Source organism: Lemur catta, chromosome 8 (assembly GCF_020740605.2).
Source record: "Lemur catta isolate mLemCat1 chromosome 8, mLemCat1.pri, whole genome shotgun sequence".
Classification (NCBI taxonomy): domain Eukaryota; kingdom Metazoa; phylum Chordata; class Mammalia; order Primates; family Lemuridae; genus Lemur; species Lemur catta.
Genome location: NC_059135.1, coordinates 53740404 through 53758210, shown reverse-complemented (window position 1 = coordinate 53758210; position 17807 = coordinate 53740404). Strand labels below are relative to the sequence as shown.

At 40.2% G+C, this 17807-nt stretch overlaps 1 protein-coding gene and 1 long non-coding RNA gene across 5 annotated transcripts in view; one reads left to right on the top strand and one right to left on the bottom strand.

Annotated features, from left to right (window-relative positions):
• Positions 1–17807, top strand: part of ITGA6 (integrin subunit alpha 6) — a 72728-nt gene that overhangs the window by 49778 nt on the left and 5143 nt on the right. For all 4 annotated transcript variants that reach the window (XM_045559863.1, XM_045559861.1, XM_045559864.1 and 1 more), the window contains 13 exons: positions 2210–2370; positions 2546–2689; positions 4132–4247; positions 4381–4570; positions 4660–4743; positions 4841–4920; positions 5074–5151; positions 5239–5341; positions 7048–7221; positions 8603–8701; positions 8809–8919; positions 9018–9116; positions 15025–15150. In XM_045559863.1, coding sequence (XP_045415819.1) covers positions 2210–2370; positions 2546–2689; positions 4132–4247; positions 4381–4570; positions 4660–4743; positions 4841–4920; positions 5074–5151; positions 5239–5341; positions 7048–7221; positions 8603–8701; positions 8809–8919; positions 9018–9116; positions 15025–15150 — 1565 coding nt within the window. The remainder of the gene's footprint in view (positions 1–2209; positions 2371–2545; positions 2690–4131; positions 4248–4380; positions 4571–4659; positions 4744–4840; positions 4921–5073; positions 5152–5238; positions 5342–7047; positions 7222–8602; positions 8702–8808; positions 8920–9017; positions 9117–15024; positions 15151–17807) is intronic.
• LOC123643938 overlaps positions 2717–17807 on the bottom strand; it is a 38684-nt gene continuing 23593 nt past the window's right edge. Inside the window, exons 3-5 of the long non-coding RNA XR_006736959.1 lie at positions 13327–13442; positions 12617–12759; positions 2717–2974 (exon numbers count right to left, since the gene is read on the bottom strand). This is a non-coding gene — a long non-coding RNA (uncharacterized LOC123643938). The remainder of the gene's footprint in view (positions 2975–12616; positions 12760–13326; positions 13443–17807) is intronic.

Genomic DNA, 17807 nt, shown 5'->3' with positions numbered 1-17807 from the left:
CTAGCTTTAATGCAGCATTTGATGCCACGTGTATTACTTTTATGTTATATAACTACTCCATTAACCAAGTGTTTATTGATGGTCTATTATGGGTAGCACTGTTTCCTTGGAAGACATTTAGAGAACACTGGCTTTCGTTGCTCATATTTGCACAGCATTGGGAAATTCTAAATGAAATAAAACAGAGCTTGCACAAAGCTATGTTAAATTAATACAGCTGAAATCTTTCCCCGGTATCCAAGGATGTGAGTTTCTTATTTTACCAGGTTCTTTAACTCAGCGGTCCTCAGCTGTGGTGTTCCATACATACAGAGACCTATAGTGAGTGTTCTACTTGGCTTGCACCTCAGAAGGTCAGCAGAGGGGGCCTGCAAGGATTTGAAGTTGCTGTGAACTGTCGGGAAGGTTAGGGCAGGTAGAGTGGGTTTCATAGGTAAATGGTTTTTGTGTACCCACACCTTCCATGCTGTCGCCGTGAGGGGCACTCAGCATGTGGGCCCTTTATCCGGTTTGCTGTGAAGTTAGCAGGTCACTCACAATTGCACGATGTCGAGGCCTAAAATGGGGGAGCATTTGCCAGCTGTGACATTTAAGAATTCTTTGAATGGACATAAAAATTATTGTTAAAACTGTCAGTGTTTCTGAATTTTGATCTTACATATCTGACTAGCTATTGTCTCAGCATAAGAACTATGTCAAATTGTGTGTAGGTGTGCACACATTCACGTGAAGCAAGTTATTCCCACTTCTGTCTGTCTGTCCTACAAATCATGTAGGGAGTGCGGTGGTGAGCAAAACTGACGTGGCCCCTGTCCTCAGCTTTGCCTCACTGTGGAAGGCAGGAAGTCACAGCAAAGCGTAGGGATTGGAGAAACTGGAATACTCTAGATCACGGGGAGAGGCCAGGACAGGCTCCTGTAGGAAGTTGAGGGCCCAGCTGAGATCTGAAGGGGAGGTGGGGGAGGAGGGAGCACAGCCAGCCAAGGCAGGGGCCTCGTGCAGAGGCCTGGAGCCTCGTGAGTCCCGGACAGCTAGGAGGCTGTGTGAGGCAGTGTCTTCTGTGTTGGTGATAGAGACGTCACAGCGGGTGATGCCTCTGCTCCTCACTGTATGACCCTAAGCCTCCATTTCTTTATCTGCAAAAAGGAGGTATTAAAATAGATGTTCCCAAAAAGGTCTGACTCTAATATGAATATTAGAATATGGGTTGTTCATTTTCTGTTTTGTGTAACAGATTTTTATCCTCGAGGCTGCCTTCTCTGGCCCTTTGCACACTTTGGTTTGCTTTCCTTTTTGATGGCTAGTGAGTGCTTACTGAATGTAAGTAATTTAAGTATTGGCCCACGAAAAACGTAATTAGTGGCTACGTCCAGTGAACCAACAAAGAATGCATTCTAAAGTCAAGAACTGAGATTTTGATGCCCCAAATCCTGGCTTGCCTCCAAGCTCCACTAGTATAGGTGACCAAGAGCAGGCTGTTCTTCTAAACTGGTGGAGGTTGGAAACTTTGATTGTGAGAGCTATATTATGCTGACAAATGGGCCCTCCTGCCACTAAAAGAGATAGAGTTTACCTTTTAATTCTTTCATTTTTTAAAAAATAAAGGTCTCATCCTACTGTCAAAAGACTTCTCTAATGTGTATTATTCTTCTGTTTAGACAACTATCCTTTATCAGTGCTTCTTAGACTTCAATATGTATAAGAATCTGGTGATGCTATTAAAACGCCGATTCTGGTTTCAGGAGTTGCTGCTGTTTTAAAGACCGTTTCTGAACAGTGAAGGCACAAGAACACTTAAGCATCGGATTTGGAAAGGGAGAGAGCTAGTTTAGGCCCTTCAGGAATGTTGGCCCCTCTGGTTATTGTTAGTATTCCGTGAGTTCATGAAATTCAGCCAGAAACTGATCGATTCTTATTAACAGTAGCTGCTGCGGAAAGGTTTTGACTTATTCTTGAGCTCCCCCAGGTGGCCCAATGAAAATTTAACTTTGAAACATCGCCAACATGAAAAGGAAGGAAAAGATAGCTTGACTTGAAACATCACAATCATCCACGTGTCCATTACTAAGAAATATAAAGGGAAACAATGGCAGTGGGGAAAGTGTTATTCTACAAGGAATTAAATATTTTAAAACGAGCTCAACATACTTGTGGCTGGATTGTGCACGAATGCACTTAAAGTTAATATGATGTTGTTAATTTTATCTAGCAATTGTGGGCACACTTGAAGCTGAAAAAGAAAGAAGAAAATCTGGCCTGTCATCGAGAGTTCATTTTCGAAACCAAGGTTCTGAGCCCAGGTATACTCAAGAACTAACTCTGAATAGGCAGCAGCAGAAAATGTGCATGGAGGAAACCCTCTGGCTACAGGTGAGGGCTGCAGACAGCCACTTCCATTTTTTTTTGAACAGGACAGAAGGTAGGTTTTATGGTGACATATATAGATTTCTGAAATTTATTGTAGCAACCCATTAATCAATACAAAATCATTGTTTTGGAGTTCTCCAGTAGCATTTATACCATGCTTAACTATATGACTTTTTAGGAAAATATCAGAGATAAGCTGCGTCCCATTCCCATAACTGCTTCAGTGGAGATCAAAGAGCCAACCTCTCGTAGGCGAGTGAATTCACTTCCAGAAGTTCTTCCAATTCTGAATTCAAATGAACCCAAGACTGTTCATACAGATGTAAGTCTTTGATTTTTGTATGGCTGAAGTTTTTGTCACCTTATGATGCTAAATCAAATGGCTTTGAAGGCAGTAGAACTAGTGAGTTGCTTTAAAGGTCATTCCTTTGTATTAATATGCTTAATATGTGCAAACTTTGAGAAGGCTTGTTTCCCAAATTAGCAATGAGTATAGAAACATGAAATATAACTTGGGACCACATATATTTTTCATCATTTTTGGCTACTGTTACTTACTGAGACTATAATTGGCAGAGCTTATATTCTCACATCGTTTCTCCTGTAGCTGTATATAGAAAGAAAAATACATTGTATTTTACCATTGAGAACATTAAAATGTAGAAAACAAATTGCTGTTACTTGGAACATTAAAATCAAGGAATGTCAAATTCAGCAAAGCGAAGTATTGTTAGCAACAAAATGGTCATTTAGTGTATCCCTAAGTCATCCTTGGAAGAAAGATTTATATTATATGGCTTGCTGGATACCTCATAAAGGTGAGGTCTTTTTTGCTCAGGTTTAGGGTGCTTAAGATGCAAGATTTGCCTGGCAAGCTATGACATCTTGACTTGGCATTATGTACTTGCTGTCAAAATCCAATTGGGGATAGAGTGTCCACTCTGTGGCTACTGGATAGTGGTGGCTTGTGGATGTAGTTTTACAGAAGTGAGTACTCGTTGCCTTAGGCTCAGGAGCTGATGCCTAAATCTACACTTGGTCAATCTTGTCACCAAATATAATTCCCTACATTTTGTATACTTCCATTTTGATGTTATTCATTGTTATTATGTTACTATCTCTTATATGCGTTCCCAGCTCCATAGCCATGTTAAACGTAAGCAGGGAAACAGTTTTCCTAATTAAGTATCAGTGCGATTATGGAGTACCCGTTAGCATTGTGCCAGATAACTCTGTGCCATTGGCTTATTTGACTTTAAGCTCTGATTCCTCATCCGTAAAATGGGACTCCTAATAATAGTATCTTCCTCCGAGGCCTATTGTAAGGATCAAATGAGTTAAAATATGTAAATCGTGGATTAGCTAGCATCATCATTATTGATAATTCTTACAGTAGCCCTATAAAGTAGGGTGGCAGTATCCCCATACAACCTATGACGAAGCTTAGACTCTGAAAGGTTAGATGACCTGCCCGAAGCCCCATGGCTAAGTAAGTGCCAGAGCCGGGTGTGGAACCCAGGTCTGTGCAACTGTGAGGCTCACACTTTTTACTACACTGTGCTGCCTCATTCCCCTGGTCAAAGTGTTCTTAAGACACAGTTTTGTTGAAGGACAAAATGGGAGTTGGATGCATGGCAAAGTACAATTGAAACTTGAATTCTGCAATGGTATTTGTCACAGAGGGAAATGAACTGCCAGTCACCTAGTTAGATGCTTTTCTGAGTCCTGAATGGCATAAATGACAATGGTTTTGTTTTCCTGCAGGTACACTTCTTAAAAGAGGGATGTGGAGATGACAATGTGTGTAATAGCAACCTTAAACTAGAATACAAATTTTGTACCAGAGAAGGAAGTCAAGACAAATTTTCTTATTTCCCAATGTAAGAATCGCTCTATAGCACTAGCAAAAACGATTCTGGCTTCACTGTGGCTTATTGTTAAAAAAAAAAAAAAAAAAGTGTTACTGGAAATGTATTGAGGACTTTGTCTTTTTGTTTGTTGTTTTTTTAATAGTCAAAAAGGTGTTCCAGAACTAGTTCTAAAAGATCAGAAGGATATTGCTTTAGAAATAACAGTGACAAACAGCCCTTCCAATCCAAGGAATCCTGCAAAAGATGGTGATGATGCACATGAAGCTAAACTCATTGCAACATTCCCAGACACTTTGACTTATTCTGCATATAGAGAACTGAGGGCCTTCCCCGTAAGTACTTTAGAGACCAGCTGGGAGAGAAAAACCAACCTGGGGTGGCAAATGAATGTATTGTGACCTAGTGTGATTTTCTGTTATAGGAGAAACAGTTGAGTTGTGTTGCCAACCAGAATGGCTCGCAAGCGGACTGTGATCTTGGAAATCCTTTTAAAAGAAATTCCAGTGTAGGTGATGCCTTCACATACTGTATTTTATTGTCTTTAATTCCATTACTGTGTCTATAAGCATGGCCTGTGTTAATGACTATGTATGTTTTTTCAGGTTACTTTTTATTTGATTTTAAGTACAACAGAGGTCACCTTTGACACCACAGATCTGGATATTAATCTGAAGTTGGAAACGTAAGAGTTACTGCAGCCTTTCCATTCAGAATTATTGCATGAAAACATGAGTAGTCAATGAATTAGCCCTGATCTAACTCATAAAAGAAATGTAATTGTAATGAGAAAACTGACTGTTAAAATAAAACCCTATTGTTTCCTTTTCATTTTCAGAACAAGCAATCAAGATAATTTGGCTTCAATTATAGCTAAAGCAAAAGTGGTTATTGAACTGCTTTTATCGGTCTCTGGGTAAGTGTTTGTGTTTAGCATAACAAATCAATGTTTGAAAGAACCATTTACAGCCCTTACTAAAACTGGTGGTTTTTAATTTGACAGAGTTGCTAAACCTTCCCAGGTGTATTTTGGAGGTACAGTTGTTGGTGAGCAAGCTATGAAATCTGAAGATGAAGTGGGAAGTTTAATAGAGTATGAATTCAGGGTAAGTTGGACTGATTGGTTCTTTTATTATACCAGAAGCTAACATATATTAGATATGGTCTTGAGTATGTAATTTTAATAAATAACAATAAATAAGCAATATAAACAAATCCTCAGTTAAAAGTGAATTTGCCAGTTTTTAAACAACATACTGGCTTATAGTAAACATTTTATCTTCCGGAATGGAAAACAACCAGTCACGCAACATAGGACTTTGATCAGAATCCAGTTCAGTTTGGTCTCTTTCTTATTAGAAAGTGTTCATGTATAGGTGGTACAGAAACAAAGTAATACTTGATTTTTTCCCCCAGAGTCTATAAAGCAAAGAAAAATCACAAAGTAATTTATATTCAGCTTTAGAATGTGTTACGATTTATTTCTTCTTCCATTATGAGGTCTTCTTATTGCTTGTGGTTTAAAGAATATTAATGTTTGTTTACCCTTCACAAATCCAATTTTGTGATGGTGTGAATACAGATTTGGTATATGCCAATAAGGAAGGCTCTGAACCATGATTGGCTCTGAACCAACCGTTTCAAATTAGGCACTCACAGTGACTCTCTGTCCAGTGGAGAGAACATAAACACCTGATACAGGGTCTACTCATAATTCCTTGTGGGTTTAGGTCTGGATGGCTCCAGTCACATTCCTGAAAGCATAGTGGCCGTTAAGGTATGAAAGTCTGATCTGGCCGGGCGCGGTGGATCTGGCCGGGCGCGGTGGCTCACGCCTGTAATCCTAGCACTCTGGGAGGCCGAGGCGGGTGGATTGCTCAAGGTCAGGAGTTCGAGACCAGCCTGACCAAGAGTGAGACCCCGTCTCTACTAAAAATAGAAAGAAATAATCTGGCCAACTAAAATATATATAGAAAAAATTAGCCGGGCATGGTGGCGCATGCCTGTAGTCCCAGCTACTTGGGAGGCTGAGGCAGTAGGATCGCTGAAGCCCAGGAGTTTGAGGTTGCTGTGAGCTAGGCTGACGCCACGGCACTCACTCTAGCCCGGGCAACAAAGCGAGACTCTGTCTCCAAAAAAAAAAAAGAAAGTCTGAATTGTTAAGAATGGACCCATCTCTGACTCCAGCAGGATGAAGAGGCTGAATTCTCGTGTGTCTCTTAGCATTATAGACACAGTTGGGATGGGTAGTGGTGGTGGTTATGATCTCTGCAGGTGTGGTTGAAGAAGAAGTCTGTGGGTTCCAGAATAGTCAGCACACAGACAAAGAAGGCTCTCACCTCCTGCTTTTGGCTTATGCTGCAGGAAGTTGTTTCCTTCCTAGCCTGGACAGTCAGATTCATGGATGTCATGGGGTTTTATACAAAGTCTCCCCTGGAACAGAGTCAGCTTCATTTTTGCAGTGAATGGGCTCTTCCAGAAGCAAGTTGGTGGTGCACAGGCTTTGTCATCTGCCGAGCAGGGCGCTTAGAGAGCGATTCACAAATGCACATGTGACATTCCCTGGGCATGGTGAGAACATAGCGTATCTACACTGCTGATTTTGTTACCCACAGCAGTTGTTCCTGGACTGAATTAGCAATCATTTATCTTTGACCTTTTTTTTTTTTCCTGTTTTTATTGACAAGAATCTTTAATCACAAATCTCTATTTTGATTATCCTATCTATAGTCTAATTTTAGAACCTGTGCTTTTGTTGTAGAATTATGCTGGATATTTTTTACCTTTTTTCTCTTGTATTATTTTCTAACAGGTAATTAACTTAGGTAAACCTCTTAAAAACCTTGGCACAGCAACTTTGAATATTCAGTGGCCAAAAGAAATTAGCAATGGCAAATGGTTGCTTTATTTGGTGAAAGTAGAATCCAAAGGATTGGAAAAGATAACTTGTGAGCCACAAAATGAAATAAACCTCCTGAACCTAAAGGTATGTTGGTGGGTTTACCTAATGTCTCTGTAGATATAAATAAGAGAACTAACTTTTCAGGAGAATATGTTACTATCCTTAGGAAACTGGCAGGTTGACTTTTTCTTTGGTTGTCACAATTTCTCTCTTACAGTTGAGTCACCGAGTCGGGCTGAGGCATTTTTGCTGCTTAGTGACTGTTAGAGCACATGAGGCAGTCATTCAGTGCCTGTTGAGGCAAATGACATTTTCTGAAGCTTTATGACGCAGTGAGACATATATAAAATAAAAAGGACTGAGACATGCTCCTGGGGTTGGTCCAGCCAATGTTAACGCCAAGTATAGAACCAAACTCGTTACAAAAGATATTGGCATCTTGGCAAATGACCTTGAAATTTTTCCATTCTAATTTTTTAAATAGTAAATATTTATTGAGGACTTGTGTTTCAGGCACTATGCTAAGCATTTTGTTTGCATCCCGTGGGGTGTTTTGATTATCTCTGCCCTTTCATGGAAGTCGCTGGGATTCAGAGAGATTAAGTAACTTTCTCAGAGTTACTCAGCCGTTAAGAGACAGATTCTGCATTCAAGCTCCATTCTGCCCGATTTAAAAGCTGCAATCTTCACCCGTCCCTGTCCTGTTCCACACTTACATAATTGGCTAATTTATGTCCCAGTGTGGTGAAATTTTGCTTTGTCGTGGCATATCTGTTTCTCCTATATTTTAAGATGACTGGGTATGATGAGTGGTTGCAGTTGGTGGCTTTTTAGCATGATCTGCTTCTCATCAACTTTAAAAACAAAATGATCAGACCCCCAAAAATGGTCCTCAGAGATGAGTGCACCTCCCTCCAAAAACACCAAGATGGTCCATTATTCCTAATCTTTGCTTTAAGGAAAATGCAATTTAATAGTTGTTACGGCTTACTTTTCAGTGTTTTGCTCTGATTTAGTCATATAATGGGTCTTTCTGCTTCTTTCTCTGTTCTTTGGTGTCAATTATTCATTCACGATGTGCTGTCTACCACTTGTTAGGTACAGAGCCGGGTGCTCGGGATATAGGAATATGATTTGACCCCTGATCTCAGTGTTTACAGTTTGGTGGGGACACACAGGAACGAGAAAGCGTCTTTCTCTTTCTCTGAGCTTGAAGGTCAGAGTAAGAATAAATTACTTAAGTAAACCTCGTCCTTTGAATAAATCGATAAACTTGAAGTTAGAGTGGTAATCCCAGTTGCTGGTTTTACACTTACTTCTGTGCCTTTGTTGACAGGAAAGGGGTACATATTAATTGTTGATTATCTGAACTTAGCATTATTTGGGAGGGCATGCTCAAGAGGTTTGTATGGCAGTAATAAAGAATCACATAATGTGGAACTATTTTGGATATAATTCTTTTTAGGAATCCCACAACTCAAGAAGAAAACGGGAAATTGCTGAAAAACAGAGAGATGATAACAGAAAATTTTCTTTATTTGCTGAAAGAAAATATCAGACCCTTGTAAGTATTTTTCAAGAGCTGTGACTGTTTGACAGAGGATGAGGGATGAGGGAAAGGACTTCCCCAGAACGATGTCTTTTGATGACCGGTCTTCTTTTTCTCCCTAGAACTGCAGCGTGAACGTGAACTGTGTGAATATCAGGTGCCCGCTGCGAGGGCTGGACAGCAAGGCCTCTCTGGTTTTGCGCTCCAGGTTATGGAACAGCACGTTTCTAGAGGTGTGGCCCTCCCGTGAGGCTGTCCCCTGGAAGTCATTTGCCACCGCCTAGAACATTTCTCACTTCCCTAATGCATTCACTTAACTGTCTCCAAACAGGAATATTCCAAACTGAACTACTTGGACATTCTCGTGCGCGCTTCCATCGATGTGACTGCCGCTGCCGAAAACATCAAGCTGCCAAATGCAGGCACTCAGGTGAGAGGTGCCCCAGCTTCGTTCAGGTTCAGAGCAAGTCCCCTTTCCCTCTGCCCTACGCCCAGGGCTGAGGTTATGTTCTTTGGTGCTTATTTCCCTTACATTCCTATTACTCGCATTAAAGAAAAGACAGACAGTGTCTTCACGTGCTGCCACCCGATGCTGTATTTTAATAGAATCATTGAAAAAAAGAAGTAAATCTGGGGTTATCTAGTTTAGCAGTGGCCATGTAGATTTGAGAGTTGTTGGCTCTGTGAAAGAATGGGTGCACCTTGCAGCCCTACAGAGACCCTTACGCTGTCCCTGAGGCTACAGCCATCACTGGAATGTCCCAGTGATGGAATGCATATGCCACAGGTGGCCAGGTGCAATTATTAGAAAAGATCTCTTCTATGTATGAATCCTGAATTGAACCTTGTAAAATAGGTCCGTGGTTATGCCCCACTGGAACAAGTCTAAAATAGGTGCTGTCTCTTGGCCACGTAGCAGGTTTTCAGATGATTAAAATAAACGGTCATGCCTCCTTGGACATGTCTCTTATTCTCTACAGAGCTATGCACCGAGCTCTTCAGTTATCCGGCAGGTGGGGCACAGCTGAACTGGTCCTGGCCCTGGTGGGCAGTGTGACCCCCAGCTGGGCAGATTAGCTGAGATGTGGTCTGCTCAGTCCCACTTACACCGGGGCCTTTACCTCCCAGCATCTCAGCACCCACACTTCTGTCAGTCCAGCCTAAAATTTGTTTGTTAAACTTATGCTGAGGATTGTGTTTGAATTTTTAGCAGCAGCTATTTTTGTGTTAGTATTCTACTGAAACTTTCAGATGTTTTCATCAGAATTCGTTGTCAAGCTATGCTTCCAGTATCCTGTCCTTGAGCAGTTTTAAAAAAATCTAAAAGCATGACTTTAAATGTATCCTCACATTTTATGTGATTTGCTTTGGGCCTATTGTTTCAGTTTGCAAAGTAATTTTGAATCTTGACCATTTGGTCTCTCAACTTTCTATTCCTGCAAACTTTTATCTTTTTTTAAAACTGAGAAGCATGCCCTCTGTGTCTTCATCCAGGAAATTAACAAAAACATTTGCCAGGACAAGGCGCAGAACCTTGTGTTGAACTGCCAGTGAGGGATTGCTTAGGGCAGTCTAGAACCCACAGGGACCTTTATCAGGATCTTGAGGCAGAATGACTGCATGTCATGGCCGGGATCATGAATGGGAAGGTTTTGCAAAAGAGACTAGAGAAAGAAATGTTGTGAATTCCTGCTCTTACCTTAATCTGCCAGTCTACTTATGGAAATGTTCTGGCGTCAGTCATTTAGCCAAAAATTTTAGTGAGCCTTCATGGTCATTCTGGCTTCTGAAATATAGTGGTCCTTAGGGTGTCCTTATAATTTATCATCCAAGTCAGAATACATTTGTTTGGGATAAATCCAAACTGGGCAGGATGCTGAGACAAGTGGTGTCAACCAGGACTGTCCCGGGCTCACCAGGACATACGGTCACCTGGCTTTATGTTATTTTTGCAGGTTAGTCCAGCCCACCGTTCTACATCTTACCAATAAGGCATCATAAGGGACTTTTAAGTAAACTACACCTTCCCTGAGAATCCTTTCTCTGCATCTCTGACTGAAGGCAGCAGCTGTAACTTTCTGTAATTGTAAATCGGCAACTCTGAGAATCACTGGGGTTTTAGAGCTGGAAAGAGAACACATCACAGGGAAGGGACTAACATTAATTAATGTCCACGATTTACTAGATTCTTTATACTCTATCATTTAAACGTGGGAAGAATGCTGAGGTGGACATCGTATCCATTTTACAAACAAGCAGACTTCTGGAGGAGATGTAATTTGGGGTCCTGGATTTGAAACCCGTATTTGATTCCAGGGCTTCTGCTCTTTGACTTTGTGACACTTGGTCCCCACGTCTCAAAGTCAGATGAGAAAATTGAGTCCAAAGAAAGTTGTCTCCCCTCGGGGTCATGTGACCAGCAAGTGGAGCAGAGACCAGGCCTTGGGGCTCCTCTTCAAGCTCTCTTCCTCTGGAAGATGGTAGAACTGGGGACCCTGGGATCCAGTCTAGTGGCTGGGTCACAAGTGAAAATGAGCTTCTCTTGGGCATTTTATGTTCTTAGGACTTGGAGAGCTCATGCCTCCTGATGAGAATTGGAGCCTTTGCTGTAATCCTACTTTGTTTCATAATTGGTAGATTTGTGAATGGATTACTGGTCTCTTATATCTAGAACCTATTTCTCACTTCTAGTCTTCTGATACTGATACCTCTTCTATTTTCTGTGATTTCTGAGATACAGTAACTTAGATATTATATCTATACTTTCTTTAGTATTTTAAGGTACAGCTTATCTGGCCCTCAAGATTTGAGCTTAATGCAGGTGTCAAGATGCCTTCCCCTTGCTTGTTGCGGGTCACAGTTGCACTTTATCTCGGTTTCATCTGTCCTTTCCAGTGTGAAGATCATTTTCTTTGGAGATAGAGGCGAAAGAGGTTGAGTAATTCAGTCTTGTCTTTTGATCATAATGTCAAAACAACCTCTTGTTACCTTTACTCTAATCCTGGCTTTAAAAGAGAAAAAACTAAGAAAGAAAAAACATTTTGCTTTTTTTTATAACCCAACCAATTTCAAGAATTCTGTGTTTTCCTCTCAAACACTTTTAAATTAAAACACTGTTATAACAAAGTCAGAGAAAGCAGAAGTTGCATAATTGATCTAGGTGAGATGATTACACTTTAGCATCAATTAAATTAAATTCATCCAGTTATCAAGCACCTATTAAGGACACGTGTGCCTCCCTGGGCTAGATGCTAGAGAAGCAAAGTTGAATGAGATATGGTGTCAGTTGTTAAGAATTTCATGTCTCGGAGACAGAACCAGGAGAGAATTGTTGAATTAAGCCAAGGAAGGAATAATTGTTTATTGGTTGTATTTATATATCTTTGCTTCATTCCTAAGGAAGCAAGTAGAGAGTATCCAAACTTCCTGGCTGCAAAAGGTAAAAAAAAAAAAAAAAAAAAAAAATAGGATAGGTAAAAAGCACCTAATTCTTCAGGGGAAGGAGATTTTCTTCTTTGGCTCTGATAAATTCAGAGAACTTGAGAGATGGATCCTTTAATAAGGTGATTCCTTATATGAGGAACACTCACTAAGAGGGGATGGTGTCCTTAATAGATAGTTTTGTAAAAGATATGAAAAACCCCTCATCGAGTGATTTCCTATACTGATGTTCGATGAGAGCAGTGGGTGTTACATTACAGAGTAATTTCGAGAAAGTATTTGCCAGTTGTCACACTAATGTGGTCTAAGCACTGCTACTGGTAATCAAATTTACTGCATCAGCAGAGCTGAAGCCTCTGTCCCCTTATGGGCACATGATGGATGAGGTTCACATGCATAGGTCATCCCCATGGAAATGCCTAAATTTTAATGAAACCAAAAGAAAGAAATTGTTTTGGAGTTGTAAAGCTCTACAGTAGTTTCGTTCACCTTAAGCCATTGTTGTTCATCAGTAGCAGCTGCTATGACAAGACGAGACAAGGCTTCTCAGAGCTCTGGGAACTGCAGTTGATCCCCCTATTCTCCGCCACCCACCTGGTTGTGTGGCCAGCTGCCCCTGTTCCCAGTCTCAGCTGGAGATTGACCGTCATACCAAAAGGAAAAAAAATTTCAGTTGACAATTTAAGCAAACAACCAATAACATCTTGCTCACTGGCCTCTCACCTTCTGGGACCACAGAGCACATCTGCCCCTTAAATGTGTAGCCAGCCCAGGCCCTAACTTCAGTGAGTTATTTCATAATATCTAAAAGGCTCCAAGCCCTGGTTTGAATGTTGGCCAGACCCGGGGCTTAGAGCTTCAGCTGGATTCCCATCCTCCTACCCACCCCTCCCCCTGCAAAATCACAAATCCCCTTGTTCACCCCTTATGTGGTTGGTTGTGCCATGTATAAGAGTGGTTCCAGCGGCACTGACACACGTGTGATCAGAATGGGCTGATTCCCCTTGCCCTGGGCCAGTCTCCACTTCTTGACTTAAGAGAACTTATTCTTACAAATGAGGATGGCCCTTGCACATGGCCACCTTGCCACAAGGGCATGCTGTGCCTTCCCTGTGCTAGATAATAGGGAAGCAAAGCGGGATGAGATACAGCATAGACTAATTGAAATCATCATTTTGTTTGTGTTGTAGTCAGCTTACCAGTCACATAATTATATCATTTCTCCACTGGTCTGTCTCTGCTTCTTCCCTCCTATGTGGATGCCCCTGTGCTGGACTCAAATCTCAAAGGGTTGTTTGGCTGCAAGCTGGGACACCTGCGAGGGGAGGTGGAGAAGGGGAGGTGAGCCTGGGGAAACCTCAGAGCATAACAGGAAACCCGGTGGCTGGCTAAGGTGTGTTGTGTCTGCCTGTTAGTATGGTTGGCTGAAAACTCCTGACTATTAAATGTTTAAAGAAAAGCACTTTTGCTGCTGCTTTTTAAAGTATTTTCTGTAAGTCAAATGAGGTTAATGAGCTGTTCTCTAGTAGAAATGGGAAGCAAAGTACTTTAATGTAGAGATTTTTAGAAAAGAATCATAGTGTAGAAGTAATGGAGCACAGTAGAGACATGGAAGCATTTTATAATTTTTTTTTTTTTTTTTTTTTGAGACAGGGTCTCACTCTGTTGCCCGGGCTAGAGTGCCGTGGTGTCAGCCTAGCTCACAGCAACCTCAGACTCCTGGGCTCAAGCAATCCTCCTGCCTCAGCCTCCTGAGAAGCTGAGGCTGTGGGTGTGCGCCCCCATGCCCAGTTAACTTTTCTGTTCTTTGATGGGGTCTTGCTATGTTGCTGACTCAGTCTATGGAAGCATTTTTAAGCAGCATCTGTGGTTGAATACTAGTATAGAATACTTGACTAAAAATGTTTCTTAGGCATTAAATGTTCCTTCTGAGTTTTGTTTACCCTTTACAGTCTCTTAATTCAGAAATATCAAAAACTTCAAACCGGCAGATCTCTAATCAGTGTAGTTTACAAAGTCTTGTCCATAGCAATTACCGGGTCTTTAACTTTGAAAAATAGTTCCTGGCATCACAGAAGTCCACTTGAATTCTAAACCCGTATAACCAGGTTGTTGTGAGTTGCCAAAAGCAACTTTTTCGGTTTCGGAGTAAACACTATTTAATTAGAATTTGCCAACTATCAAATGTTTCGAATTTAAGCTTCTCAGCAGCAGCAGCTTCAGCTCTAAGCTGCCTCTGAATGAATCCAGGGTCTAGTTTGTCCATACACATTTTTGTAGACGATTGCACCAAGTCATTTCAAGAAATTTTATTGTTTATAAGGGTCTTTAGTTTGATATCCTAAGAAAAAATTAAAATGGTATCTATCAGTCATGGAGCTCCATCCCTATTTTTATATTTCATAACATCTTTAAAGTCTGAATGAGGAAGGTAGGCTGATTGTGGGTAAGCTGGGCCTTTTCTTCCCATTGCCGAAAATTAATTAAAAGAAAGTGTGATCATTCTGAAAAAGATACCATATCTATAGATATGCAGCAAGATTAGCTGTATGTTGGTAATTGTCGAAACAGGATGGCAAATATATGAGGGTTCATTATATAGTTTTATCTACTTTTGTTGATAACAAAAAATTTTAAAAGACAAGTTAGCAAAGAAATAACCACTTTGTTAGGACACAACCCAGCATTTTCAAGATTCTGTGAATAGATCTTCAAGGAATGCATCTCGAAGCAATATTCCATCATTAAGGGAAAGGATCTTGCATCAGAAAGTCACCTCATCCGTCCACAGGCTGCATTGTCCAAGATGTATTCAGGAGCAGAATTAGAACTAAAAACTCTTGCTGTTAACTCTTGCCTCATTACATAATGATGCTGCTTTTTTTTATGCCCCGTAGGTTCGTGTGACTGTGTTTCCCTCAAAGACCGTAGCTCAATATTCAGGAATACCTTGGTGGATCATCCTAGTGGCTATTCTTGCTGGGATTTTGATGCTTGCTCTATTAGTGTTTTTACTATGGAAGGTAAGTCCTCTCTGGCATTTGAGTTTCATGATGCAAACTTCATTTCGTGTTTTTAAAAATGTGAATTAACACTGACAGTATGTTTTCTTTTTCATCACTTCCTTTTTCCCAACACTTTATTATGAAACTTTTCTGACACAGCAAGTTTGAGAGAATTTTACAATGAACACTGGTATATCTACCTAATAGTTTGTATTTAAAGGTGTACTATTTGTATATTATAAGAAGTTTCTTAAATGAATAAATTTTAGTGTCTCTCACATAGAATTTAGCATGTTTGGCAAACAGATTTAAATTTTACTGCTTTAGCATGTCTTCATCTAAGATTACAGTCTGGATCTAAGCCAAATGCTTAGATGTCAGATTAATCTGAATCTGTATCCCTGCTAATTTCAATTTCTGTAAAGAACTGTTCATGGCAGCCATTGGTGTTTGTTCCACTTGCAGCGAGATTAGGAATGAAAAGCATGAGATGAGTGAATATCTCAAGGAGTCGTCATAGCCTGTGTCAAACATCTAGGCTCAATAGGATGTTCCTCGTTAGAATTTGGTCCTTTGGCTACAAATAAAATATATCTTCTCCCTGTGTCCTACAAGTGAATAGTCTACACTATGAAAAGTGTATATGAGATGGATACAAACTTTCGTCACCTAAGATTATAACCTACAGATTTTGGATTGTTCCCAGAGAGTAACGGAGGTCTACAGTCTCTTATCTGGAATTCCAAATTCCAAAAAACTCTGAAAACTGAAAGTTTATAATGACAGTTATTTATTTGGAAGTAAAACCTGACAAGATGCAAAAAGAGGCTATGTATAGTCTTTTATCCTTTAATGGTTTCACAGCAGAAATGCTAACATTTTGATTAGAATGACATTAGATATGCAGCATATTACTTTTCTAAAATGTCAAAAATTCTGGATTCCCAAAAACTTCTGGTCCATAGGTTTTGGATGACCAATACCCCCCTAAGATCAAACTATCCTTTTCCTTTCCTGGGATCCAAGAGTACTAATAGACAAGGGTTCAGGATATTTTTACATTCAAATTGGGCATCTGTTTTTTACTTAATTTTTCCAACTAACTTTCTTTTGCTAATCTGAGATAATTTTCTGATGTCCTCCAAATGTGTTATTGAAGCTTAGTATCTGCTCATATCCAAACTCCTTGAGGCATGGGGTTTTAGCTAGTTTTACCTCTGATGTTCAGGCAGTAGGTTCCTCTGGCCAGCACAGCAAGCCAATGTAGGAGATGTCCTGAAATTATTCTGATATCAAAAAGTAAATTTGGGATTGATATTTGAGGATGATGCATTTTCTGGAAGAGGTCACAAGGACAGTCTTTTTTAGAGCAGGGTCTTATTGGCAGTCTTTGATGAGGGTGGTAGCAGTGAGTTGAGAATTAAGAAACCCAAGCTGTATATGATCTTGGGCAAACCATTCCACCTCTCTGGGGCTATGGTTTGCCTCATCTGGATTGGACTAGATGATTTCATTGGTTGGTTGGTTTGTGGGTTTTTGTTTTTATTTTGAGACAGGGTCTCACTCTGTCACCTGGGCTAGAATGCAGTGGTGTCGTCATAGCTCACTCCAGCCTCCTGCCTCAGCCTCCTAAGTGCTGACTACAGGTGTGCACCACCACGCCCGGCTAATTTTTCTATTTTTTGTAGAGACATGGTCTCCTTATGTTGCATAGGCTGGTCTTGAGCTCCTGACCTTGAATGGTCCTCTTGTCTTGGCCTCCCAGAATGCTGGCATTACAAGCATGAGTACCCAGCCTTCTCTAGAGCTTTTTTTGTTTGTTTTAAAAAGTATCCAGACTCTGAAGGGGGTTCTAAAATAATCAAATAACTTATACAACCCCACATGCAAATCATTTTTATTATTTTACACTCTTTCTTAAACTGGATTATTTGTTTTTATATGTTTAAAGTCATAGGATTTTAAGGTCAGAAAGGATTTTAGTTCAGTGGCCTTTAAATTGGGTTTTATACACCTATGCAGGTGGCAAAACTAAACTATTAGATGGGTTTCCCCACTTCAACCAGAGAAGTTCTGATTTTATCTATTTTAAATATCAGGATTCTGCCCAGGATTTTGTTCGGAGGTAAAAGAAAAGTCCTCTGGGCTGGTTCATTATTCTTCCCACCCTGTTTACTAGCTTATATTATTGAAAGTTGGCCAGATATGTTCACTGTGTATTAAATTACATTGGGAGTCACAGTGGATGCTGCCCAGTAAAATTTTCTGTAATGATAGAAACATTTCGGAGCTGTACTGTTCAATATAGTAGCCATTAGTCACATGTAGGTATTGAACACTTGGAATATGGCTAGTGGAATTGAGGCATTGAATTTTAAATTTGCTTTAAATTAATTTAAATTTGAATAGCTTCACATAGCTAAGCCAGTAGCTATCATATTGTGCAAAGCTTATCTAGATTTTTGCCTTCATGAGTTGCCAAACTAGTAAGCAGAATTTTCCAGGAGAGATTTATTTGACCAAGTTATATTTCAAAAGGCAGTTCCATGGCCTTATGAACCAGATAAAAGTAAATAAAAAAGGTTCTCTGTCATTGAATGCAGGAAATTATAGTAGAAAGTGGAATTATACTTTTATACTCATTTAGAGTGACCTAACCTGAGGAGCATGGGTAC